The 27,960-nt window shown below is 39.8% G+C and overlaps 4 protein-coding genes across 4 annotated transcripts; 3 read left to right on the top strand and 1 right to left on the bottom strand.

The window, feature by feature from the left end:
* Positions 1 to 1,608: 1,608 nt before the first annotated feature.
* On the top strand, positions 1,609 to 5,236 carry LOC310932077 (uncharacterized protein). Its single transcript, XM_083895350.1, has 2 exons — positions 1,609 to 1,739; positions 3,961 to 5,236. Exons 1-2 carry the CDS (start codon positions 1,624 to 1,626, stop codon positions 4,934 to 4,936), a joined length of 1,092 nt encoding a protein of 363 aa, XP_083751476.1. The 5' UTR covers positions 1,609 to 1,623; the 3' UTR covers positions 4,937 to 5,236.
* A 1,255-nt stretch (positions 5,237 to 6,491) lies between these two features.
* Positions 6,492 to 9,233, bottom strand: LOC310932320 (uncharacterized protein). The gene is made up of 3 exons (XM_083895623.1): positions 9,202 to 9,233; positions 8,190 to 8,333; positions 6,492 to 7,243 (listed from the first exon to the last, which is right to left on the bottom strand). The coding sequence occupies exons 1-3, from the start codon at positions 9,221 to 9,223 to the stop codon at positions 6,501 to 6,503; spliced, it is 909 nt and encodes a 302-aa protein (XP_083751749.1). The 5' UTR covers positions 9,224 to 9,233; the 3' UTR covers positions 6,492 to 6,500.
* On the top strand, positions 8,287 to 20,762 carry LOC310931742 (B-cell receptor CD22-like; the record flags this gene model as incomplete). Its single annotated transcript, XM_083894973.1, has 11 exons — positions 8,287 to 8,328; positions 10,694 to 10,763; positions 10,858 to 10,896; positions 11,412 to 11,447; positions 12,494 to 12,784; positions 12,873 to 13,139; positions 14,005 to 14,274; positions 15,756 to 16,025; positions 18,441 to 18,737; positions 20,190 to 20,465; positions 20,620 to 20,762. Exons 2-11 carry the CDS (start codon positions 10,733 to 10,735, stop codon positions 20,760 to 20,762), a joined length of 1,920 nt encoding a protein of 639 aa, XP_083751099.1. The 5' UTR covers positions 8,287 to 8,328; positions 10,694 to 10,732.
* Positions 20,763 to 21,447: 685 nt separating this feature from the next.
* LOC310932363 (uncharacterized protein) lies at positions 21,448 to 27,946 on the top strand. Its single transcript, XM_083895670.1, has 9 exons — positions 21,448 to 21,623; positions 23,974 to 24,249; positions 24,351 to 24,465; positions 26,169 to 26,326; positions 26,418 to 26,519; positions 26,775 to 26,843; positions 27,022 to 27,081; positions 27,630 to 27,698; positions 27,818 to 27,946. Exons 2-9 carry the CDS (start codon positions 24,021 to 24,023, stop codon positions 27,880 to 27,882), a joined length of 867 nt encoding a protein of 288 aa, XP_083751796.1. The 5' UTR covers positions 21,448 to 21,623; positions 23,974 to 24,020; the 3' UTR covers positions 27,883 to 27,946.
* Positions 27,947 to 27,960: the final 14 nt, after the last annotated feature.

Below are 27,960 nucleotides of genomic sequence, written 5' to 3'. Positions count from 1 at the left end.
TTATGAGATACTAAGTCGTTATATTGAGATACTAAGTCGTAATAATGAGATACTAAGTTGCAATTATGAGATACTAAGTCGTTATATTGAGATACTAAGTCGTAATAATGAGATTCTAAGTCATAATAGTGAGATACTAAGTCATAATAATGAGATACTAAGTCACATTATTGAGATACTAAGTCGTAATTATGAGATACTAAGTCGTAATAATGAGATACTAAGTCATAATAGTAAGATACTAAGTCGTAATAATGAGATACTAATTGGTAATAGTGAGATACTAAGTCGTAATAATGAGATACTAAGATGTAATAATGAGATACTTAGTCTTAATAGTGAGATACTAAGTCATAATAGTGCGGTACTAAGTCGTAATAATGAGATACTAAGTCACATTATTGAGATACTAAGTCGTAATAATGAGATACTAAGTCACATTATTGAGATACTAAGTCGTGATAATGAGATACTAAGTCACATTATTGAGATACTAAGTCTTAATAATGAGATACTAAGTCGTAATAGTGAGATACTAAGTCGTAATAATGAGATACTAAATGGTAATAGTGAGATACTAAGTCGTAATAGTGAGATACTAAGTCGTAATAGTAAGATACTAAGTCGTAATAATGAGATACTAAGTTTTTTTTTTTTAATATCTTTAAATGACATAAAAAGAATAAACATACAGTAAAACATGTAAATCTGTTTTTTTGTTTTTGTTTATGTAAACATTTAAAGCTCCATGTTCGTGTTCTGTCGTCTTTAGAGTCCTCGTCCTCTCGGAAGAAAAAAAAAGAAAACGTCTTTTTGACTTTTACATCACAGAGTGATTTATGAGCCCAGTCTCGTAAATCTGGACGTCACCGGACACTGAGAGTCCAGTGTTTACATTAACACGCGTGTCATTTACACAAGTGTGAAGTGAGAACATCGTAATGTCCACGAGGAACGTCCACCCACAATGCACCTGGATTTATGACTACGCAGTGACCGAGGAACTGGTTAAATCAAGGACTAATATAATATACTATAATGTTTTATAATATAATGTAATATAATCTAATAATATACTTTATTAATGTAGCACCTTTGGAAACACCATTAGAAAGAGATTCATAGGAAACAATAAAATAAAAAATAAAAAACACAAAAAACATTGGTATAATTAAAGTTGAGCAAAGGAGTGAATTCATGGTTTGAAGTAAACAATAACCTGTGTTATACTGACACCTAGTGGTCAGTGTGAAAAACAAACACTAATGGACATATTTTTATTTACTATATTACTGTCTTTATTGTCGCTAATTTACTAAGATAATGATTTATTTCTGAATAAAAATAAAACCACTGAATGAGATAAGATTAAAAAAGTAAATAAAAAGATAAATAATATAAAAATATATATTTTTTTAATATTTAATATTATATAATAATATATAAATATAATATATAGATTTTTGTTTTTAAGCAGAAATTGATTATATAAATAAAAAAAGGTTAAACATCTGAACCCTATATCGGGAACTGCAATTCCCAACTGTAAACACAGTCGGAACTCGGACACGTCGGAAGTAGCAGTGACGTCACATCCGGGTTGCCGAGAAGTCGGAAACAAACATGGACGCTCGCAAGAAAGCGTTCGTCGTCGTCGCGGTTTCGGAATATAAACAACTTTTAGACAAGTATTCTCTGCACCTGAAGAAGAACTCAGAGGAGGATGAAAGACGCAGAAGGTATTTTGTGTTATTTAGCGCATTTTTGACGTGTAAAACTAGCGTTTTATTCGTCATTTCGCCGTCAAAACACTGGGACGCTACGGTCGGAAAACAACTACTAAAACATCCGTCATTTGATAAATGTACTGTTTTATATATATATGTATATATATATATGTATATATATATATACATATATATATTTAAATAAATGTACAGAAAACAACGATTACGGTAGAAAACACTCATAAATAAGTTTATCTATGCTGCACTGACTCAATGTACCAGAGCTAGCTTGTTGCTAAATGTTTTTTTATACATGTATTTTATTTTATTTTATTTTTTACTCTATTGTCTTGAACAAATAGAAATAATTACACTCAGTATTGTATAAGACAGAATTACCACCTGCGTTTAAATATAAATATGATAAATTATTTATACAAGGGATTATTCAACAATTAAACTGTCCTTAAGAAAGTAAGTTTTATATATAAGGATAAGTAAAATATCAAAAATATATTTTGCAGAAGAAGTATTTTTATATAAAGTTAATGGAAAAATATATTAATATAAATAAAATGTATAGCCTGGGTGGTTTTAAATGTTTTAGGGAGTTCCATACTGGGGTGGACTATATATACATTCAATATCAATATATGTCCCAATATAAATCAAATTAATATTTCTATACGGCTGGATATTTTTATGCTATAAACCCCGATATATGAGATTTATGGGGATATAGAACATCTGAACATCTAACCAGAGTTTAATATTTTTACATTGTCCTCCAGTTATAAGTAAATATATATATTTACATTCTGGAATTGTTAGTTCTTATCAAGACTTATCACTGAAAAGTTCCTGGAACATCGTGTCTGTTGATATAATCTGTAAGAAACTATTAACATTTAAAGAACTGTGGTAGGATATCTGTTTGAGAGTATAGAGTATATTATGTTTAATGGAGTGTTTTTAACTTTAATCTACAGTTGGACATTGTTAGGTTGGATTCTTGTGTCGAACGTTGTGTTCATGAGTCGATCAGTGACGACAATCTCTGACCAATCAGTGGGATTAGGAACTTTAAGTCCATTCTGGAACTATAATTAGATTTTGGAAATATGAGTAGATTTTTAAACTATAAGTTTATTTTTAAAATATGAATAGAATTAGGAACTAAAAGTAGAGTTTGGATTTATAACTAGAATTTTAAACTATAAGTAGATTTTGGAATTCTAAGTACAATTTGGAACTCCATGTAGATTTTGGAACTATAAGTGGATTTTGGAATTATAAGTAGATTTTTAAACTGTAAATGGTATTTGGAACTATAAGTGGATTTTGGAACTATAAGTAGATTTTTGAATTATAAGTAGAATTTTAAATTATAACTAGATTTTTAAACTGTAAGTTGATTTTGGAACTTTATGTAGAATTTAGAGCTTTAAGTAGATTTTTAAACTATAAATATATTTTGTCTCTTTAAGTAGAATTTATAATTATAAGTATATTTTGGAACTATAAGTAGAATTTGGAAATATAAGTAGATTTTTAAACTATAAATATATGTTGTAACTTTAAGTAGAATTTCTAATTATGAGTAGATTTTTAAACTATAAGTAGATTTTTAAACTATAAATAGAATTTGGAAATATAAGTAGATTTTTAAACCATAAATAGAATTTGGAACTAAAAGTAGAATTTTGGAATTATACGTAGATTTTTAAACTATAGAACTTGGAACTATAAGTAGATTTTTAAACTGTAAATATATTTTGTAACTTTAAGTAGAATTATAATTATAAGTAGAATTTTAAACTATAAGTAGATTTTGAACTATCAGTTGATTTTGGAAATATCTGTAGAATTTTAAACTAGTTGTAGATTTTTAAACTGTAAGTAGATTTTTAAAATTATAAGTAGATTTTGGAACTATAAGTAGATTTTATAGTTATATGTAGAATTGTAAACTATAAGTAGATTTTAGAATTATAAGTAGAATTTTAAACTATTTGTAGATTTTTAAACTGTAAGTAGACTTTTAAAATATAAGTAGATTTTGGAACTATAAGTAGATTTTGGAACTATAAGTAGATTTTATAATTATAAGTAGATTTTATAATTATAAGTAGAATTTTAAACTATCAGTAGATTTTGGAACTATAAGAACTATGAGTAGAGTTGAGCCGACTTGTTCCTATTTAAATGTTCCGTCTCCTTGTCGCTCACACAGGATCCTCATATCCACGATACTGCGGTCCAGGCAGCAAGTCGTCCTGAAGACCGGGACCGCGTGGGAGGAGATGCGGAACATGGACGAGCGCACGTTTTCACGCCACTTCCGGGTCACCAAGCCGCAGTTTGAGTATCTGGCGACGAAGCTGCAGGCGAGCGGGCTGGAGAAGGAGCACTGTCAGGGTCTGGCTCCGGTTCCCGTCACAAAGAAGGTGCTGATGTTCCTGTGGTACATGTCCAACCAGAGCAGCTTCAAAGAGATGTCGGAGACGTTCGAGGTGTCGCAGTCCACGGCGCACCGGGTGATCTCGGAGGTGCTGAACACCGTGTGCACGCTGGGCCCGACCTTCGTCTCGTGGCCAGGCGCCTGCGAGAAAGCGGCGTCTGCGGCCGCATTCCGCCGCCTCTGCGGCCTCCGCGGCGTCATCGGCGCGATCGACGGGTGTCACGTCCGGGTGCAGCGGCCGCCGGTGAGAGGAGGAGACTACATGAACTGCAAGTCCTTCTACTCCGTCCTCCTGCAGGGGATCGTAGACGACAGGGGCCGCTTCCTCGACATCTTCGCCGGACCGCCGGGCAGGGTCGACGACGCCGCGATGTTGAGGGCGTCCAGCTTCTACGGCGGCTGGCGGGAGAAGATGGGCGAGTACAAGCTGCTGGGAGACGCCGCCTACACGGGACACGGTTTCCCGTTTGTCGTCAGTCCCGATCTGAGTCGGGGAGACGAGCTGAGGAACTGCAGGATCGGCCGCGGCGCAGCGGTGGTCGAGGAAGCTTTCGGACGCTTGAAGTGCAAGTGGAGGCGTCTTCGCGATATGAGGAACACTCGCGTCGACGCGGTGGTGATGACGGTGATGGCGGCGTGCTTCCTGCACAACATGTGTAACGGGACGTCAGAAGCGTGTGAGGAGCATCCGCAGGGCTGCCCGAGGCACGGAGACGAGAACGAAGAGATTGTTTGTCTGACTGTTTGATCGGTGAAGCCGCGTTAACGCCGCGGTACGGACCGGTTTGGAACGGTAAAAGCCCTGGGTAGGACTGCAACGATTACTGCAACGAGTGACTGGATTACAAAAACTCTGCCTTGAGCATTCGTTTAATTCCTATCTCGCGCGGCCTGTTCAACGCAGAGATCGTTGTTCCACACGGACCGTTTTAGCAGACGCACATCTGGATTTCAGCTATGTTAAATGTGGGACCATTTCACGCTTCAGCAAGAAGCCAACAAGGTGCAGTGCAACCACTGTAAACGACAACTGTCGTAGCACAACAGCACGTCCTCAATGATTCAGCATCTGAGACGATAGCGTCCAGTTGCTAACGCTGTTGGCACACGCTAACGTAAACATTGATGTTTGCTGATTTAATGTAGCTTACTAGGGCTGCAGCTATCGAATATTTTTGTAATCGAGTATTCTAGTGATTATTCCTCGATTAATTGTGTTATTGGGTAAAAAACTTTTTTTTTTTTAATTATTCAAAAAATTCCCAAAAAGAAAAAAAGTTTTTCTCAAAATTAGTTTTCAAAAAAAGTAAAAAATAATAATTCCAATTTTTTTTACATTGAATTTTTTTTTACAAAGTTTTACGAGTCATCAGTCACAACGTGATGTTGTCACACTGGTACAACGTCTTCTTCTCAGTGGTAGAACATTTAAAATTGCCTCTGTCGCTGACCTTTGTGGGTGGAGCCAATTCCGTACCGCTCTGATGCCCCAAAGGAAGGTTTCCTAAATGGAACAGTAGACAGTCAAGTCTATATTTTAAGGGTTTAGAATACTGAGTATTTGTAAAATCCTATATTGTGACGCACTCGCACAACAGCTCTAGTGAGAGTGAGCACTTGGCGCCATCTAGTGGACTAATTTATGATCGTCCAGAAGAAGTTTAATGTTTGTCACATAAGTGAAAGCATTTATTAAAATAACAAAAAAAACAATACTTGGCGTTTCAAAGCCCCCATGTGATAAAATGCAATTGTTTACTGAGTGGACAAAAGTCTGAATGATGAATATTCAAACAAAACTTTATTAGGACCAGGGCTGCGACAAACCATTATTTTTCCATCATTGATTCATGTTGTTTGGTTGAAAAATGTCTCTTTGTCCATGTCAGTGTTTCGTGGAGCAAAGAAATGCAGAATATATTCACATTTAAGAAGCTAATTAAGATTAAATTATTGAAAAAAAAAAAAACCAGAAGCTTTTAATCGACTCTCAAAGTAGTTGACGATTCATTTAGTGTTCGATTAATAATCAAACACTCGTCGCAGCCCTGAATCGTTTGGTCGCTCGTCCACAAACCAAAAACACTCACTTTTCATGATTTCTTTGCAAAGATAACCAGCAAATATTCACATTTAACTTATTTTAATTATATACATATATATAAAACATTTTCAAATGATTACAAAACGTTTGATTCATTTAGCAATCGATTAACAATTGCAGTCGAACGTGAGAAAAAAATAAACATACAAGTTTGTATAAAATGTGTAAAAAATAAATTTGTTGCTATTTACAGTCTGAAAGTGATAAATCACAGTTTGTCCAACAGCTTGTTCATCAGCGTCTCAAAGCCGTGCTGCGCCGACCTCAGCTGAGCCATCGTCTCCTCATGGCGTCGCTGACTCGCTGCTTCCGACCGCTGCAGGAACTCCATCACATCGTCGTCCACCCGCCTGCGTTTGTGCGGGATGTGTGTCGTCGTCATCTGCGACGGCGGCGGTGGCGGCGTTCCTCCTCCGAGCCCCTTCGTCAAGGTACTTGAAGTCTCAGATATTGCTGCTGTGCTGCTGCTGCTGCTGTTCATTTTCCCCAGCGGCTCCCTGCGCACCTCTAACCCCTCCGACGAGCCGACGACGGGGAAGACGACGTCGCGCCGCACTCCGAGCAGGTCGTCCATCTCGGCCAGGTACTGGAAGCGCGTGGTGGCCTTCCCCGCCGTCCGGCCGCTGTCCTTCACCTTCTTGTACGCCTCCACGAGCGTGTTCCACTTCCTGGCCACCTTCTCCGGGCAGAAGCCCAGGCGGAAGTGTTCGCCCAGCTTCTGCGCCGCCTCGCTCCACAGCATCTTCTTCTTGGGCTTCGCCGTCTTCAGGCGCGCGTTGAGGTCGTGCAGGGTCCGCGGCAGGCCGTCGCCGTCGCCGGTGACGTGCTGCCGCATCAGGTCGATGAGGAACAGCGTTTGGTCCTTGGTGAAGCCGTCGTTGGTGGGCGGGGACGAAGGGCTGGGCGCCGGCGACGAGCGGCTCTCGGGTCCGATGTTCTCACATTTAAAGTCTGAAACGAAAACGGGAGTTAGAATTTGATTAAAAAACTCCCAGTTTAAAGGAATACTTCACCGATTTGATTTTACCTTTGTATTAGCTCGAACAGGGGAAGAATTTTTGAAAAATTGTGCTTCCGAACTTTTTTTTTTTTTTGTTAAAGGTGAAGTAAGTAGTTTATAGTGCCATCTAGAGGAGAGGCTGAAATTTACAACAAAGAACTGCTCCTCTGCTTACCCCCTCCCTTCCCTGAGCGCTACGGTATCCTCAGCCGGTCAAATGTCGTCCTAGTCGTCTTTCTCCGTGTCAGCAGATGAGGTTCGTGAGGCGAGGGAGAGGGCGGAGCTACCGCGGTTGTAGCAGACGAAGCGGAGAGAGTGGAGGCGGGACTTCAGCTACAAGTAAAGAGACGCTTGTTTTGTTCTCTCGCGTTTGTCCTTACAGGCTCCCGTAGAAACATGGCGTCTCGCTGCTAACAGTGGCTATGCAACCGCGGCCCGCGACCATGTTATTTTACATGACTTTTTGAAACACTACGAAAATGAAACAAAAACTATTATACAGTGACTAGACAATGCAGGAGCACATAATATGTATAAAAAGTGGATTTTGGGTTATATAAACCCATAAATACTACACAGTGTCCCTTTAAGTGCCCACCAGTAACACTTGGTCCTGTTAGCATGACTGTTAGCAAAGACGGCGGACACTGTTTACATTCTGGGAATGAGGTCCCGTCCCCATATGCTTGGGTCTAAAAAGTGCGGACTTAGCCTAGCAGTTTCAAGCCTCGAACCAAGTGTCACAACAAATAAAAAAGAATGAAGATATTTCTCGACTCGGGGGAAACTGAGGACGGGAAGCACAGTTTTGCAAAAATACTACCCCTACTCTAGTAATACAAAGCCAAATGCTAATCGGTGAAGTATTCCTTTAAGCCGTTTTCTTCTTCAACTCACCGAGCTCTATGAGATTGACTGGTACTGACAGGTTCTTGTCGCTGTAGAAGACGCTGGGGTCCACGGCGTGTTGGTACAGAGGACCAGGGAACGGGGTTTTCCTCTGCGGATCCACGAACATCTTCATATCCATGTCAAGGTAAACTAAAAACGAACAAAAATCAAGTCAGTGTCTCTGTAAGGCTGTACGATATATGGCTTGTAAACAATGTCTGATATATCCTCATATATGGGGATATAAATGTGCAGTTTGTCTAGTTTTCTTTTGTTTCTTCTTCTCAAAGAGTGAAAGCGAAATGCATGGAATATAAACCAAAGCATGAAAATACCACCGAGTAAGCCATTCTGAATCAATATGTTTTAAGTTTAAGTGATAATATTACGGCTATTTACACGTGTTACGCTAATATTTAGGCTTAAAATTAAAAAATATACATGTGTTTTTATTCAAAAGTCGTCACAGATGCTTTAATCACAGTTACCATATAGCTAATATATTCATTTATTACCCAGTCACACACATTGTTTACAGTATTTTCCACAAAAACAAACTAGTTTAACAGTTTTAACTGTTTCAGGGGGACTATAATAATAAAAATGATGTCTCTGCAGTTTTAAATTAAGCCAAAAACAACAACACAAGCCTCAATAAACAACAACTAGCAAACAACACGAGCGTTTACTAACTATTTTACACATTAAACAGTGAATTTTGATTCACACTCTCACGTAAACTCGTTGACACTTTCGCAAAAGAAGTCGATAATAAAGAACTTAAAACGGTTCAGTGACGAATGAGAACCGTTGAGACGCAGCTCGGGTTTAGCCGCTGTTAGCAATGTTAGCATCACCGGGCGATAACAACGCTCCGCGCACTACTTTGCGCACGGAAAACAGCGCAGCGACGAGTCTTCGGCTAAAGAGCGAACGCGTCACTGTGCGCACGAATGATTTAATACACGACCGGAGCGCAATAAACCGTCAAAGTACTAGTTTGTGTGGTTGTTATTACTGTTCACGGGAGCGGCAGCCATCGTCGGAATTCGGAGGTCGGAACTGGGAGTGACGTCACATCCGAGTCACCGAGTTACGGAAGAGGATGAATGTGGAGAAAAAAACACTTCGAAATACTGACTCAGCATCCCCAACTAATAATAAAAAATTAATAATAATAATGATTAAAGTAATTATTAAAATAATTATAAATGGCAACATTACTGCTGAAAATACTTATTAGACCACCTGTCATTAAAAAAATAAATAAGTGAAAACCTAAATATTTTAAAGAATTAAATCTTTAAAAAATCTTTGCTTAAAACAAAAAACATTGTTATTTATTAATGTGGAAAATAACAAATCACTAAAACAGCAATTAAAAAGTAACATCTTAATCACCTTACTATTTTAACATTAAAAATATAATTTCATTTAGGGCAGCTATGGCTTTGGGTGGTGACTCGTATATTTGTTAAACACTATCCATACCAAGTTTATATATATGTATATGTATATCTATATGTATATATATATTTATATGTATATATATATGTATATATATATGTATATATACATATGTATGTATACATATGTATGTATATATATATATATATATGTATATATATATGTATATATACATATGTATGTATATATATGTATATATATATGTTTATATATATATATATGTATATATATGTATGTGTATATATATATATATATACACATATATATGTATGTATATATGTATATATACATATGTATGTATATATATGTATGTATATATATATGTTTGTATATATATATGTATGTATATATATGTATGTATATGTATATGTATGTATATATGTATATATATGTATGTGTATATATATATATATGTATATATATATATATACATATATATACTGTATATATGGGTTAACCCTAACACCTACATAGATATATATACATATTATATATATATATATACATGTGTCCAATTACATGCCTGGAGAGAATGGTTTTGACATTTTTTGAGTTTGTGGTCAGTTAGTTTTGTCACACGTGGTCTTCGTTCACTGACACAGTGCAGAAAAAAAACTGTTTCCTGCCCTGAGATAAAACCGCGCGACTATTGATTTGAATGAACTAAAAAAAAATCCGTCAAGAATCAGTTTAATTAGTGAAATCATCACGAGTCCATGTCACACACAGACAGACACACAAAACCCTCCAAAAAAGACAAACAGTAAAATGTTTCAATTCCCTAAAGTGTCGGTCACGTTCAGCACAAATCAGCACTTTGAATTTAGAGTCAGAGACTTCCTGTCGCCTTAACATGAAAGCAGCACACACACACACACACACACACACACACACACACACACACACACACACACACACACACACACACACACACACACACACACACACACACACACACACACACAGAGGTGAATTTAGATTTGAATGTGTCAAACACGCCCGTCGTGTGTGTTTCTTTCACACACACACACACACACACACAGCAGTGCAGTGAGCAGCTCAGATGTGCAGCTCAATGGAAAATGTATCTCACCAACGTCCTCGCTCTCCTCTGTAAGTTTGTTTCATTTAGTTTTCATGAATTTTTTTTATTATTTTTAAAAATTTCTTCCAGTGCTGAATCCTTTGTGATTTCATGATTTGACAGATTTCACCGCCGTTCGTGCTGCAGCTCAGGAACAAAATGGTGAGACTTAAAAAAAAAAAAAAAAAAAAGTTTTAAAAACAGTTTATTTGTGACATTTCTCTTTAAATTCACAGTTGTTGTTGTAGGAAGTGGTAGAAAAAGCATGAGGAAGAAGAAGTTCTTTGTTGTCGTGACACTTTATACAGTCACCCGTCTCATATTTCACATGTCACGTCGTCCAAATAGGTTTGTTTTTTAGTGGATTTTATTTTAGTAAAACACACAATTAAGATCATTTTATTTTGTCACGGTTTGGTTGAATATTGACTGTATCAAAGATTCAAAACATGTAATAATACCATGATACTAATCACTTTTATACTCTACGATGACATCAATAATAATAAAAAGAAAATTCTTGGATAAACATAGTTTGTTAAACTAATTCAAAATTAAAGTTACACGAGAATAATCTCATGGAAATTGATTTAAACTTTTGTTGAAATCAACTCTTGTCTTCAGTGTATGTTCTTAAATGTTCTTTAATTCTTTCTCTTCTTCCTCTCCTCCTCCAGTCACCGTCATCCCTCCTTCAACCACGCCGGTTTATGGTGAGACTTTAAAGCACTTTATTCTGCAGATAAATAAATAAATAAATAAATAAACAAAAGTGTTTATTAACTTCCTGAATATTTAAAAATGAACGGTGCAGTTGAAAATTTGTTGATGAGAAATAAAAGCTAACGCCTGTGAAGTCATCGTAGGCGTGGACAGGAAGTTCATGTAATTATTAGTTTGTGTGAAATGACATCATCATCTTTCTTGTTCTCCTGCCGCCTTTCTCATGAATCCTAGTAAAAATAGACAATATGATTGGCCATTAATTAGCTAGCTAACTAATTGGATTGCTAGGAATTGATAGGAAGTTAGCGAGCTTCCTATCTAGCAAGGTAGGTCGGTAAGAAGGTAGGTAGGAGGGAAATACGTTTGGAAGGAAAGTAGGTAGTTCAGTAGTATAGATAGAATGATAGATAGATATTAGCCAATATGATAGTTAACAATCGTCAGCTAGCTAAGTAATCGGATTGCTTGGAATTGATAGGAAGTTAGCGAGCATCCTAGCTAGCTAGCATAGATAGATAGATAGATAGATAGATAGATAGATAGATAGATAGATAGATAGATAGATAGATAGATAGATAGATTAAATATAGAAAGATGCTAGTTAGCGAGCTTCCTAGCTCGCTAGCTAGCTAGCTTCCTATCTAGCAAGGTAGGTAGGAGGGAAATAAGTTTGGAAGGAAAGTAGGTAGTTTAGTAGTATAGATAGATAGATAGATAGATAGATAGATAGATAGATAGATAGATAGATAGATAGATAGATAGATAGATAGATAGATAGATAGATAGATAGATAGATAGATAGATATTAGCCAATATGCTAGTTAACAATCATTGTTATCAATTATTGATAGACAGGTAGCTAACTAACTAGCATCTTTCTATCCATCTAGTTAGCTAGCTAGATACGAGGCTAGCTAACTTAATCCATCTGAGAAAGATAAAGTTAGCTTCCTAACAGACAGAAGGACAGACAGACAACATGTTGAATCATGAGACTAAATCTAATAATCTAATCTGATCTGTGGTCTTGCAGAGCCTCCTGTAGCGTCTCTGCAGCCTCTGTCCTCGTGGACGAACGTGTTCCCCACTGAGCGCGTGCAGCTCATCTGCAACATCAGCGGCGTCTCCGATTGGACGATCACCTGGCACAGAGACGGCCTCGTTCTAGGTCCGTACGCGAGCGTGTCTTTCTCTGCGGACGGATCCGTTCTGACGATCGCCTCGGCCGCACAGGCGCACACGGGGAGTTACGTCTGTAACGGCCGACACAAAACAAAAGGGGTCACCACTGAAAACAGTACCTCACTGGAAATCAACGTCGACGGTGAGTTTCACCTGTTTTTTTTACCTCGTCAGAACGTCCGCTCACGAACTCACGTGTCCTTCTTTTGTCCTTCGTTGTGTCTGATTAGAAAACAAACCTAAGCCAAGAGTGAGTCGACTGCCGGACTTTGACGGGATGTTCCCCGGAGAGTCCGTCACCTTCACCTGTGCCATCAACGTGGGCTCCAGCTGGGAGTTTAAATGGTTCTTTAACGGAGCTGAAGTCCAAGCGGCGAACACGGACACTTACACCATAGATTCTATAGGTCAATCTAACAGTGGACGCTACACCTGCAGAGCAAAGAGAGGCTCATTTGAGACGGACCAGAGTGAGACGGCGTCTCTGCAGGTCTCTGGTGAGCAAACCTCACCACCACACACTGAAAACACAGGATTAATGTGTTCATGTTCATCAACAGGAAGTTTCTCTCTGCTTTAATGTGGTTCACATGGACAGTTCAGGCCATAGATTGATATTAACCAACTGATAGAAAGATAAAGTTAGCTAGCTACCTAGCTAGATAGAAAAGATGCTGTTTAGTTAGATAGATAGATAGATAGATAGATAGATAGATAGATAGATAGATAGATAGATAGATAGATAGATAGATAGATAGATAGATAGATAGATATTAACCAGCTACCTAGCTAGCTAGCTAAATGGATAGAAAGATGCTAGTTTTTTTTTTTTAATGCTAGTTAGCTAGCTTCCTATCTAGCTAGGTAGGTCTGTAAGAAGGTATGTAGGAGGTAGATAAGTTTGGAGGGAAAGTAGGTAGTTTAGAAGGTAGATTGGTAAGTGGGTAACTAGGTAGGTAGGAAAGAGGGAAAGTAGTTAGTTTAGAAGGTAGTATGGTAAGTGGGTAACTAGGTAGGTAGGTAGGAAAAAAGGTATGAGCACAAATAGGTAGTTTAGAAGGTAGAATAGTAAATGGGTAAGTAGGTAGGTAGGAAGGAGGGAAAGTAGATAGTTTAGAAGGTAGAATGGTAACTTGGTAGGTAGGTAGGCGGTAATTAGGTAGGTAGGAAAGAAGGTAGTAGCGCAAACAGGTAGTTTAGAAGGTCGATTGGTATGTGGGTAACTAGGTAGGTAGGTAGGAAGGAGGGAAAGTAGGTAGTTTAGAAGGTAGACTGGTAAGTTGGTAATTAGGAAGTTAGGTAGGTAGGTAGGTAGTAGAGAGATGTTATATTTTTGTGTTTGGTTTTCTTGTTTTTCTTCAGACCCACCCACACCGTCTCTGAAGCTGCTGTCTTCGTGGCTGAACGTGTTCAGAGGTGAGAGGGTGGAGCTGCGCTGTGAAGTCCACGGCTCTGATTGGACGTACACCTGGTACAAAACACAACACAAGTTGCAGCCGGACGAAAACGAACCATCTCTCAACATAAGTGACGTCGCGTACGCTGACGCCGGAGCGTACGCCTGCAAAGTTCACCTGGACTCCAGGAAAGTGAGCTCCGGATTCAGCAACACGCAGACTGTCTTCGTTTATGGTGAGTGACGATGATTAAATGATTTAATCTGGAAAATATGCTTCATCAACTGGAAATTACCTGCACATTTATACTATACACACTTAATACTAGCTACTAGTTACAGTCATTAATAAACTATTCTGTCTGTATTTACAATAAATTACTTTATTATTGCTGTAATAAGTAGCAGTGATTTCCTGTATAAAACTAAATAATACTTTATTTAGTAGTAAGGTCCTGTATAAATACACATTTTTAACGAAAAAAAACAGTAGAAAAGTGTGAAACTAATTCGATTTTTCAGTTATTTCCTATATAGTTTAGTTTTAAGCTTTAGTTTTAAGCTTTGTCTAATACAACTTTGATTTTGCAGTACTTCCCTCCATAAACATTGCTTGGAAACAATACTATTTTTGGGAAACAGTACGATCTTTGAGAAACACAGTACGATCTTTGAGAAACACAGTACGATCTTTGAGAAACACAGTATGATCTTTGAGAAACAGTACGATCTTTAAGAAACACAGTACGTTCTTTGGGAAACAGTACAATCTTTGAGAAACAGTACGATCTTTGTGAAACATTACGATCTTTAAGAAACAGTACGATCTTTGGGAAACATTACGATCTTTGGGAAACAATACTATTTTTGGGAAACAGTACGATCTTTGAGAAACACAGTACGATCTTTGAGAAACACAGTACGATCTTTGAGAAACACAGTACGATCTTTGAGAAACACAGTACGATCTTTAAGAAACACAGTATGATCTTTGGGAAACAGTACGATCTTTGAGAAACACAGTGCGATCTTTGAGAAACACAGTACGATCTTTGAGAAACACGGTGCGATCTTTGGGAAACAGTACGATCTTTGGGAAAAAGTACGATCTTTGAGAAACAGTACGATCTTTGAGAAACAGTACGATCTTTGAGAAACACAGTACGATATTTGAGAAACACAGTACAATCTTTGGGAAACAGTACGATCTTTGGGAAACAGTACGATCTTTGAGAAACACAGTGCGATCTTTGAGAAACACAGTACGATCTTTGGGAAACACAGTACGATCTTTGAGAAACAGTACGATCTTTGAGAAACAGTACGATCTTTGGGAAAAAGTACGATCTTTGAGAAACACAGTACGATATTTGAGAAACACAGTACAATCTTTGGGAAACAGTACGATCTTTGGGAAACAATACGATCTTTGGGAAACAGTATAATCTTTGAGAAAGACAGTATGATCTTTGGGAAACAGTACGATTCTTGGGAAACACAGTACGATATTTGGGAAACACAGTACGATATTTGAGAAACACAGTACGATCCTTGGGAAACAGTACGATCTTTGGGAATCACAGAACCTTCTTTGGGAAACACAGTTCGATCTTTGGGAAACACAGTACGATCATTGTCCCACAAAATGTTGTTATTTACAATCCTTGTTCTTGTGAACATTGCAGTAAATTGTGCGTTCATCACTTTTCTGTTTTAGAAAACACACCAAACTCAACCGTGAGCAGAGTCCCCGGCTTTAGCCCGATGTACGTCGGAGAGCGCGTGACCTTGACGTGCGGTTTGGACATCGTCTCCCCTGACTGGATCTATCAGTGGTACAAAGACGGACAGATGCTAACGTCGGCCACCGACGAAACCCTCAGCATCCGCCTCGGTCTCTCTGACGGAGGAAAATACTCATGCGAGGCCACGAGAGGCGGAAACACGAGGACGGGCGTTAGCGCCGAGACGACTCTAGAAGTTCGCGGTGAGTTTTAAAAAAGTGCTGTTAGCTTGAAATAGCTTGAAATTACTCTGAACAAATGTGTTGTTGTTAGTTTCTAAAATGACTTTATCGGACCGATAGTGGACACCGAAAAGGTAGAATCTTGCCGCTCCACTCCGCACTTTTGTCAAAACTCATTCCACATCAATAAGCATCTTTGTCTTTGTCCGCTAACTTGCTAACCTCTAGCTAACGTCTCCGGTAGGGCTGCAACTAGCGATTATTATTTTTTATTTTTTATTATTAGTGTTCTGGCGACTAATTTCTCGATTTATCGAGTATTCTTTCGTCCATAAAAGGTAGAAAAAAAGCCGATCAGTGTTTAGCAAACCTGGAAATCGCATTCCGAGATTAGAAAATATTCAAATTCCGAGATTAGAAAATATTCACATTCTGAGATTGGAAAATATTCACCACTTATAAACACACCCTGATTGGTTAAAGCTCCGCCCCCCGTGGTACTGTGAATTTTGCCGTTTTTCCGTGTCTCGCTAGGCTAACCTTTACTTACTTTACGTAAACTTTGGTCAGAACTCTGCTTGTGAGGTTAAGCTGTTAATGAATAAATGTGAAAAATTAACGCATTTTGTTGGTAGGGACACTTTATTTAAGTATAATAGCGCTAAATAATCATTACTTAACTAAAATTAAACATGACTTAAAGGTGCCGTATGTAAGAATGTGGCCAAAAAACGGTTACTACATTTAAATTCAAAATACCAAGGTTTGGTTTTCTGACGTAACTGGCAACCCGTGGTTGCTCGGCAGCTGAGACGCTACTGACTGCAATGATTGGTAGATGGCGGTAGGTGGCGCCACATGATGCCAAAACATGATTTCAAAACATAAACATGATTTGCAGCCTGCTAAAAAAATGTTTTAATGCAAATATTTTGGCTGTACTGTTGTTGTTGGTGAGTCAACAAGATCATGACAGTTAACCGTTATTACCCTCTTTTTATGTTTTGTTTTCATGAAGAGTGGTAAATAAATAATGAATTTATTGTTAAGAGACCCATAACCTCATTATGGTTAATTAAGTAATTAACACTTAGTGAAGGCTAAAGTAAGTGATGCAGTGCAGTGTGAAGGCAGTGAAACAGCGTTCTGAGAGCAACGCGCTTCCGTTTTCTGTTGAAACAGGATGTTGTGGTTGACGCTCGGTGCAGGGAGGGCGAGGAGCTCGCAGCGTGCCACAAACGCTGCTTTGCTGTCTAAAAAAATGGGAAACGTGCTCGGATGGAGGCGTGGACTCAGGAAATATTAATATTATCATTATTTTTTTATCTTAAAACTGCAAGATATTGTGATCGTAACTTCACTGTGCCACATATTAAAGCTCCAGTATGCAAGTCCTGTTAATGCTAATGTCGCTACATTTAACATTCAGTTCCACCTCACTTAAGTTTCAGAGAACTGGGGTCAGTTGCTTAACCTAACATTCTCCTTTACATTACATTTTGACTTCAGTCATGTTTCAGAGCATCGAGGTTATTTCTTAACCTAAAGCTTTCGTTGAATGACATTGTGGATAGGAAGCATGACATTTTGGATAAGAATAATGTCATTGTGGATAGGAAGCATGACATTTTGGATAGGAAGAATGTCATTGTGGATAGGAAGCATGACATTTTGGATAGGAATAATGTCATTGTGGATAGGAAGCATGACATTTTGGATAGGAAGAATGACACTGTGGATAGGAAGCATGACATTTTGGATAGGAATAATGTCATTGTGGATAGGAAGCATGACATTTTGGATAGGAATAATGTCATTGTGGATAGGAAGCATGACATTTTGGATAGGAATAATGTCATTGTGGATAGGAAGCATGACATTTTGGATAGGAATAATGTCATTGTGGATAGGAAGCATGACATTTCGGATAGGAATAATGTCATTGTGGATAGGAAGCATGACATTTTGGATAGGAAGCATGACATTTTTTCAACACCACTTTTAACCTCACTTATGTTTCAAAGACCCGTGGTTATTTTCTTAACCTAAAGTTATCTTTTAACATTTTTTTTAACCTCGTTTTTTTTCTTCTTCGGAGAACCATGGTTATTTCCTTAACCTAAAGATTTCCTTCAACACCACTTTTAACCTCACTTATGTTTCACAGACCCGGGGTTATTTCCTTAACCTAAAACTCACCAATTGTCCAGTATTTAAGCTGCGCAGTATTTTACTTTCAGTTAGCAGTAACTTTACAGAAGTTTATTTTAATATTACTGTGATTTTAGCAGTATTTCTGTGTATAAATACAGTGTAAGTAAATGTTATTATTATTTTATTATACAAAATGGCTTGTTTAGAGCACATTTAGTCATTATCTATTATTATGTAGTTTTAGTCGACCATCGTCAGCGTAATACGTCTGTCCTTCTGTAGGTATTCCCGTCCCGCGGTTGACGAACGTGACTCAGTGGACAGACGTGTTTCCCACGGAGACTGTGTCACTGAGCTGTCTGATGGCGGACGGCAGCAGCTCTGGCTGGACGTACACGTGGTACAGAGACGGACGACAGGTCCGGGCCGACGCCGACGTCTCTCTGGACTCGGACGGTTCCGCGATGTCCGTCCGATCTGCGTCGGCTCAGCACGCTGGACGGTACGAGTGTAAGGGACACCTGGTGGACAGATCGGTGCACAGCAACGTCAGCTCCGGACAAAGTCTCACGGTCTATGGTGAGTTTGCTTTTAAAGGGTTGTACGTGGCAAACCGTTTAATAGCTAGACTGGATATGTATTACAGATATCTGTAATTCAATTCTTCCTAGTCAAAAAGAACATTTCAGATATCCACGATGACATTCTTCCTATCCACAATTGTTCTTTCAGATATCCACAATGACATTCTTCCTAGGACAAATGACATCACTTTTGCCATTCACTTGTGTTGGGCTTCAGATATCTTCAATCCAATTGTTACTAGTCATTTACGGCATTTAATTGCAATGAAACCGCACCGCAGTGACACCATTTGTCCTAGGAAGAATGTTATTGTGGATAGGAAGAATGACATTGTGGATAGGAATAATGTCATTGTGGATAGGAAGAATGTTATTGTGGATAGGAAGAATGTTATTGTGGATAGGAAGAATGACATTGCGGAGAGCAAGAATGACATTGCAGAGAGCAAGAATGACATTGTGGATTTTGAAGAATGTCATTGTGGATAGGAAGAATGACATTTTGGATAGGAAGAATGTCATTGTGGATAGGAAGACTGTCATTTTGGATAAGAAGAATGACATTTTGGATAGGAAGAATGACATTGTGGATAGGAAGAATGACATTGTGGATAGGAAGAATGACATTGCGGAGAGCAAGAATGACATTGCAGAGAGCAAGAATGACATTGTGGATTTTGAAGAATGTCATTGTGGATAGGAAGAATGACATTGTGGATAGGAAGCATGACATTGTGGATAGGAAGCATGACATTTTGGATAGGAAGAATGACATTTTGGATAGGAAAAATGACATTGTGGATAGGAAGACTGTCATTTTGGATAAGAAGAATGACATTTTGGATAGGAAGAATGACATTGTGGATAGCAAGAATTACATTTTGGATAGGAATAATCTTATTGTGGATAGGAAAAATTTGATTTTGGATAGGAAGAATTACATCGTGGATAGGAAAAATTAGATTTTGGATAGGAATAATGACATTGTGGATAGGAAGAATGACATTGTGGATAGCAAGAATTACATTTTGGATAGGAATAATCTTATTGTGGATAGGAAAAATTTGATTTTGGATAGGAAGAATTACATTGTGGATAGGAAGAATGATATTGTGGATAGGAAGAATGACATTGTGGATAGGAAGAATTACATCGTGGATAGGAAGAATTACATTGTGGATAGGAAGAATGTAATTTTGGATAGGAAGAATTACATTGTGGATAGGAAGAATGTCATTGTGGACATCTGAAATTGAAAGACCAATACACATGAATAGCAAAAGTGACATCATTTGTCCTAGGAAGAATGTCATTGTGGATAGGAAGAATTTAATATCAAATATCTGTAATACATATCCAGTCTAGCTATGAAATCATAAAACGGCTTGCCATATGTACTTGTGTTATGCAGTGGGGAGCTGTCACCGTTAAGTTGCTGTGTCCTCAGATGCGATACCCAGTGTCACGCTGACACAGGATCCCGACTACGCTGTGATGTTCTCCGGAGAGTCGGTCTCCTTCAGCTGCCACATCGGCGTCTCCTCTGGCTGGGCGTACGTCTATTACAAAGACGGCCGCGAGCTGCAGGTCGACGCGGGAGTCGCGTACGCGGTCGCGTCCGTGCAGACGCTGAACGCGGGATCTTATAAATGCAGAGCGAGGAGAGGCTCAACTCAGATCCTCTACAGCCGCTTCAGTACAGACAAACAGCTCAGCGTTGAAGGTTGGTTCTGTTCACCGACTCCAGATTTTGTCTTTTCCAGCCATTTTTTTATGATTTATAAGCAGTTAAAGGAATAATAGTAGCCAAAGTATCGCCTAATAAAATCTACGATGTCTTGAGAACATGTTCACGCCGTTATCTCACTGTTAGACAGACTTTTCCTACAGGAAACACAAGTTTCATGATGACCTGAAACTCTCGTCCTCTGCCTTTAGAGAAAAAGCCCAAACCTCTGCTGACTCAGCAGCCAAACGCCGACAGAGTCTACGTCGGCGAGTCGGTGTCCTTCGACTGTAAGGTGGGGATCTCGTCAGGTTGGGAGTTCCTCTGGTACAAAGATGGAGCCGCGCTTCCTCACAACAGCAGCAGCAGCAGCAGCAGCAGCAGATTTACGGTTCACCGCGCCGACTCATCGCACGCCGGGGTTTACCAGTGCACGGCCAAGAGAGACAAATCTGCGTTCCACACGCAGCCAAGTGACACGCGGCGCTTACGAGTGTCTGGTGAGTGACAGGAAGTTCCTGTGTGGTTTTATAAGCCGCTCACTCTCCCACACCAAAGCCCATAGAGAAAATCAGTGATTTTAACATCACAGAGACACAGGAGTTCACAGGAGTTGTTGATCCACTGCTGCCTCCATCACTAACTTCAAATGTCTTATTTTGCAAATTCGGCATCTTAAATTCCTCATTCAGACTGACCCTAGTGACACAAAGTGACCACACGAGGCAGCAGTGGATCAACAACTCCTGTGTTTCTGTGATGTAAAATCGATGGTTTTCTCTGTGGGGTTTGGTGTGGGAGAGTGAGTGATTTACAAACGTCAGTTTCCTTTCAGAAAAGTCTGTCCACAGACGTCATAGTTGTGTTTTCTTTTAGAAATCCCTGCTCCAGCTGCGAAGAACGCCGGTCAGTGGTTGGACGTGTTTCCCACGGAGAGCGTGACGCTGAGCTGCGCGATGGCGGACGGCGGCGCCGCCGACTGGACGTACTCGTGGTACAGAGACGGACGGGAGGTCCAGGCCGACGGTGACGGGTCCGCCCTGAACATCAGGTCTGCTGCAGCAGAAGACGCGGGGAAGTACAGCTGCTCGGGGACGCTCAAGGTCCGACCGGTCCACAGCGGCACCAGCGCCGCACTGACGCTCAGTGTTTACGGTGAGATTTCTATGGAGTTACATTTGTGCCACTGATATTTGTAAATGTGCGAATGGTGATCCACACGTATTTCTTTTTTTGTATGTGTGTTTTGTGAAATACATAATATATAGTGCAAAACTAATGAGCGTCTTGTTCACGGATTGAAGCTAGATTCTACTTGGAAAACGCTGCCACCTGCTGATGAAGGAAGGCATTACTGAGACAAATATACCATGCACTCCAATGTGTGTTCTGGCGATCCACAAAATGCGAAATCACAATTCACAAAAGCGAGGAATGTGTGTTCTGGCGATCCACAAATGCGAAATCGCAATTCACAAAAAATGCGAAATCGCAATTCACAAAAGCGAGGAATGCGTGTTCTGGCGATCCACAAATGCGAAATCGCAATTCACAAAAAATGCAAAATCACAATTCACAAAAGGGAGAAATGCGTGTTCTGGCGATCCACAAAATGCGAAATCACAATTCACAAAAGCGAGAAATGCGTGTTCTGGCGATCCACAAAATGCGAAATCGCAATTCACAAAAAATGCAAAATCACAATTCACAAAAGCGAGAAATGCGTGTTCTGGCGATCCACAAAATGCGAAATCACAATTCACAAAAGCGAGAAATGCGTGTTCTGGCGATCCACAAAATGCGAAATCACAATTCACAAAAGCGAGAAATGCGTGTTCTGGCGATCCACAAAATGCGAAATCACAATTCACAAAAGCGAGAAATGCGTGTTCTGGCGATCCACAAATGCGAAATCACAATTCACAAAAAAATGTGAAATCACAATTCACAAAAAAATGTGAAATCACAATTCACAAAAAATGTGAAATCACAATTCACAAAAAATGCGAAATCACAATTCACAAAAGCGAGAAATGCGTGTTCTGGCGATCCACAAATGCGAAATCACAATTCACTAAAAAATGTGAAATCACAATTCACAAAAAAATGTGAAATCACAATTCACAAAAAAAGTGAAATCACAATTCACTAAAAAATGTGAAATCACAATTCACAAAAAAATGTGAAATCACAATTCACAAAAAAATGTGAAATCACAATTCACAAAAAATGCGAAATCACAATTCACAAAAGCGAGAAATGCGTGTTCTGGCGATCCACAAAATGCGAAATCGCAATTCACAAAAGCGAGAAATGCGTGTTCTGGCGATCCACAAATGCGAAATCACAATTCACTAAAAATGTGAATTCACAAAAGCGAGGAATGTGTGTTCTGGTGATCCACAAATGCGAAATCACAATTCACTAAAAATGCGAAATCACAATTCACAAAAGCGAGGAATGCGCGTTCTGGCGATCCACAAAATGTTTTTTAGTTCTGTTGTTTTTACTTGGACATGTTGGATTGCGATCCTGTTATCTCATTAGAGGGTTAATAACCACATTTAGGAATTTGTAGTATTTGAAGTATTTGGATCGTTGCCTTTAATCGTCTCATTTTATCTGTGGCTGATACTGTGCTCTTTCAATCTCGGCTTGGTTATGAATTTTACCTTCCTGTGCGGACGTGATACAAACTTGATACTGTCTCTATCTCATGAGAAGTTAATTCACAGACCTCTAACAACAGAGGAGCCTGTTTTACTTTGGCCTTGGATCTTATCAGAAAACATGAAGCTGCTCGGCAGGAGGACGGCAACTCTGTGATTCCCCCACACCAACCTGAGAGATACTGTATAATAACTAGACAGACTTTTCCAACAGGAAACTGAAGTTTGTAAAAACCACTCACTCTCCCACACCAAACCCCATAGAGAAAATCAGCGATTTTAGCTCACGGGGACACAGGAGCTGCTGGTCTACTGCTGCCTCGTGTGGTCACGTTGTGTCACCGTAGTATGTCTGAATTAAATATTTTAAGAGCTGTTAAAATAGCTGATTTTCTCTACGGGGTTTGGTGTGGGAGAGTGAGTGGTTTTTACAAACTTCAGTTTCTTGTTGCAAAACCGAATAAAATCAGTAAATTTAAGTCTAAGATGTCTTCAGAACACGTTAACGTCTTTATTTCACTGTTTCACAGACTTTTACAACAGGAAACTGAAGTTCGTAAACCACTCACTCTCCCTGCACCAAACCCCATAGAGAAAACCATCGATTTTAACATCACAGAAACACAGGAGTTCACAGGAGTTGTTGATCCACTGCTGCCTCCATCACTAAGTTCAAATGTCTTATGTTGTAAATTCGGCATCTTAAATTCTTCACTCAAACTTACCTCAGCGACACAAAGTGGCCACACGAGGCAGCATTGGACCAGCAGCTCCTGTGTTCCCGTGAGCTAAAATCGCTGATTTTGTCTTATTGTCGTCATCGTTCACTCCCCCAGAGAGGAAACCCACCGTGACGCTGACGCGGACTCCCGAGCACGACGTGATGCACGCCGACGACGCCGTCTCCTTCCGCTGCCGCGTCAACGTCTCGTCCGGCTGGCACTTCCTGTGGTACCACGACGACCGGCCGCTCCCGGAGTCGGCGAGCAGACACGACGTGGCGCCCGTCGCGACGAGAAGCTCGGGATCGTACAGCTGTCGAGTCAAACGAGGACGCGCCGGCGCGCTCTTCCTGTCGGAGAAGAGTCGCCCTGTGAAGCTCAACGTTCAAGGTCAGGGTTTTGTTTTTGTTGAATGTCCATCGTTGGTGTGTTTTTTTGTGTGTTTTTTTGAACACGTGCGTTTACAAAAGTTGTTGTCGCGTTTTCCGCAGAGCGTCCGCAGGCTAACATCGTGCTGTTGACCGGCTGGTCAGAAGTGTTCTCCACCGACAGCCTGGTGCTCAGCTGTGAGGTTCAGGGAAGCCGGGACTCGTGGAACTACACATGGTGAGTCAAGCCCGAGCTGCGAGGGGGTTAGCATGAAGAAATGCGATAGCGGCATAGCCCACAAACTCGTTCATAGCCCCACGGCTCTATAGCGCCCCCAAAAGGAGGGTCATGGTCAGACAAAAGTCGTCCCATCTTAGTCCAAATTTTCTTGAGGAATTTTTTGGGAATTTTTAACGTGAGATAAAGTGGTCAAAATTGCGTTAAATGCTAAATTTTCGATTGTTTCTTTTGCGTCTAAGTCGCACATAGTTGTTCCAATTTGAACCAAACTTGGTACGGTTGTTGCTTTCACGATTCCAAACAAATTTCTAATGCGCTTCCATTAGCTCCGCCCACGCAGAAGTCGGCCATTTTGGAAAAATAGAGCCCCACGGCTCTATAGCGCCCCCAGAAGTCGGGTCATGGTCAGACAAAAGTCGTCCGATCTGGACGAAATTTGGTAAGTGTTTTCGACTTAGGCCAAATTTTCTTGAGGGAATATTTTGGAATTTTTTACGTGAGATAAAGTGGTCAAAATTGCGTTAAATGCAAAATGTTTCGGTTTCGATTTTTTCTTTTGCGTCTAAGTCTAAGTAACTAAAAAATGACTAGTTGAGGAACTCGTCCTAGCACGTTTGTGCTAGCCTCCTCGTCTAACTCACTACATATGTTCATATATTTTCTCCGAAGTTGCGCTAATTTTTGAGGGTGTTAACATGAATAAAATCTCTTGAATTTTGGTACGTAGCTCGGGTCGCCAAGAAATGCGATAGTGGCATAGCCCAAGAACTTGTTCGTAGCCCCATGGCTCTATAGCGCCCCCCAGAAGTCGGGTCATGGTCAGACAAAAGTTGTCCGAGCTGGATGAAATTTGGTGGCTGCGTTCGGCTTAGTCCAAATTTTCATGAGGATTTTTTTGGAATTTTTTACGTGAGATAAAGTGGTCAAAATTGCGTTAACTGCTAAATTTTTCGATTTCGATTTTTTCTTTTGCATTTTAGTCGCACATAGTTGTTCCAAATCGAGCCAAACTTGGTACAGTTGTTGCTTTCATGATTCCAAACAAATTTCTAATGCGCTTCCATTAGCTCCGCCCACCCAGAAGTCGGCCATTTTGGAAAAACTGACTAAAAAATGACTAGTTGAAGGAACTCGTCCTAGCACGTTTGTGCTAGCCTCCTCGCCTAACTCAGTACATATGTTCATATATTTTCTCTGAAGTTGCGCTCATTTTTGAGGGGGTTAACATGAATAAAAACTCTTGAATACGTAGCTCGGGTCGGAAAGAAATGCGATAGTGGCTATGAACTCGTTCATAGACCCACGGCTCTATAGCGCCCCCCAGAAGTCGGGTCATGATCAGACAAAAGTCGTCCCATCTTAGTCCAAATTTTCTTGAGGAATTTTTGACGTGAGATAAAGTGGTCAAAATTGCGTTAAATGCAAAATTTTTGATTTTTTTACTTTTGTGTCTAAGTCGCACATAGTTGTTCCAAATCGAACCAAACTTGGTACAGTTGTTGCTCTCATGATTCCAAACAAAGTCCTAATATGCTTCCAATAGCTCCGCCCACCCAGAAGTCAGCCATTTTGGAAAATGACTAGCCTATGCATTTTAAGGAACTCGTCCTACACACACAGTTTAACCTCGTACCAGTTTGTTGGACTGCTCAGGAGGAACCTGCGGAACCCAAGATTCAAGCCCCTCTCGTTTCCCACAGGTCCAGAGTGGGTCAGCAGAACAACATGACGTTCTCCGTCAGACACGTGGTGACGCCGCAGAACGACCCGGAGCAGAGTCTGTACACGTGTCAGGGCGTTCGCTCGGGGAGACCGTCGTACTCTCAACGCAGCGCTTCCTTCAAGACCAAGAACCTTCGTGAGTCCACGCGCGGAACTCTTTTCATGTACAGATACAAATACGTTCCGCTTCTAACGCTCTCTCGCCTCCTCTTTCTCCTCCTCCTCAGTCCTGAAGAGAAGGATTCTTCTGTCCATCTCCGGCTGCCTCTTCTTCGGCCTCATCGCCGTTTTCCTCGGCTGCATCGTCCTCAGATTGACCCGCAAACCAGGTGTTGTTTTACCACAATTTCCTACATTTCTGTGTCCTGAGCTCACTCACTCTCCCACACCAAAGCCCATAGAGGAAATCAGCAATTTAACATCACAGCACACAGGAGTTGTTGATCCACTGCTGCCTCCATCACGTCTCATGTCATCAAATGTCTTATTTTGTCAATTCGGTGACTAAAAATCCCGAAAACATTAATTATTTAGTCGTTTTTGAACACAAAACACTGTTTAACTCCTGTTTTCTTGTCTCGTAGCCGATGATTACGAGCAGCCAGAAGAAGAAAACCTGTTTCTCACTATGGCTCAGCTGAAGGACCGAGCTGGTACGATCTCTCGCCTCCTGTGCTTTTATTTCACTTCCTCCACAAACGCTGCTTCGGCCAGCTCTTCATATGAAACGCAGATCTGAGTTAATTATAAACGTGCTCGTAACTGTCAGTGAAACAAGTTTAAGTTGAATTTCCTTCCTCATTCTTTGTTTTTTTGGTCTTTTTCTGACAGATGCACCAAACCCACTGGCCGAGTATCTCACTGATGAAGATCTCAGCGCTCCGTCTAAAGGTGAATGACATTTAGAAAAACGGAACCTCAAGTACTTTCAAAGTCCCATGTCTTTACAAAAAAAAGGGCCCTTTTTCAATAGGCATTAGCGTAGCAAGATGTTGTGACTGTCAGCCACACTGATGGATCATGGAAATGAATTTGAAAAAAATCATGAAAAATTATTGAAATTCTGCAAAAAAAAGTATCTCGGAATGACTTGAAATTTACCATCATAATAGTCGGCATCGCCCTGAACAAGGATCTGTTGAAAATATTTGCAAAACTCTCAAGGAATAATTTAAATGAATTTTTGAAATTCATAAAAAAAAAAAAAAAAATGTTTTATCTTGGAATGACTTGAAATTTACCATCATAATAGTCGACATCACCCTGAACAAGTATCTGTTGAAAATATTTGCAAATGTCTTAAGGAATAATTTAAATGAATTTTTGAAATTCAGGAAATGATCCATTTCGTTATGAAATGTCACAAAGTATTTCCTCCCTTTTTGTTGATTATAACTGAATCTGTTAATGTGTGTGTGTGTGTGTGTGTGAAACGACAGAAGCAGAGGAAAACGGCACGATCAGCAGCGAAACAACTCCGTTACCCATTAGCACACAGGAGGAGCAAGGTAAAAAAAAACAAAAAAAACACACAAAAATAACTTTTTTTTTAAATTAAACCATCGTCCTGTTTTGCTGAGTCATGATAACATTTTTTTATTGGTGTTTTTGTCGGTGTTTTCTGCAGCGGTGACGCCCGAGAGCAAAGACACGGACGGAAACAACGGCGGCCTGGTTTCCTTCAAACAATGAGAGTCGCCGACAGCGTTTTTTTGCGTTTTCGTGAACTGATCTGAAAGTCATGTGACGCCTTGACGGACATCGGAAAGT

The sequence above is a fragment of the Microchirus variegatus genome (genome assembly GCF_963457635.1).
Source record: "Microchirus variegatus genome assembly, chromosome: 9".
NCBI lineage: Eukaryota > Metazoa > Chordata > Actinopteri > Pleuronectiformes > Soleidae > Microchirus > Microchirus variegatus.
The sequence above is the reverse complement of the archived record's forward strand: the minus strand, read 5'-3'. Positions and strand labels throughout refer to the sequence as shown.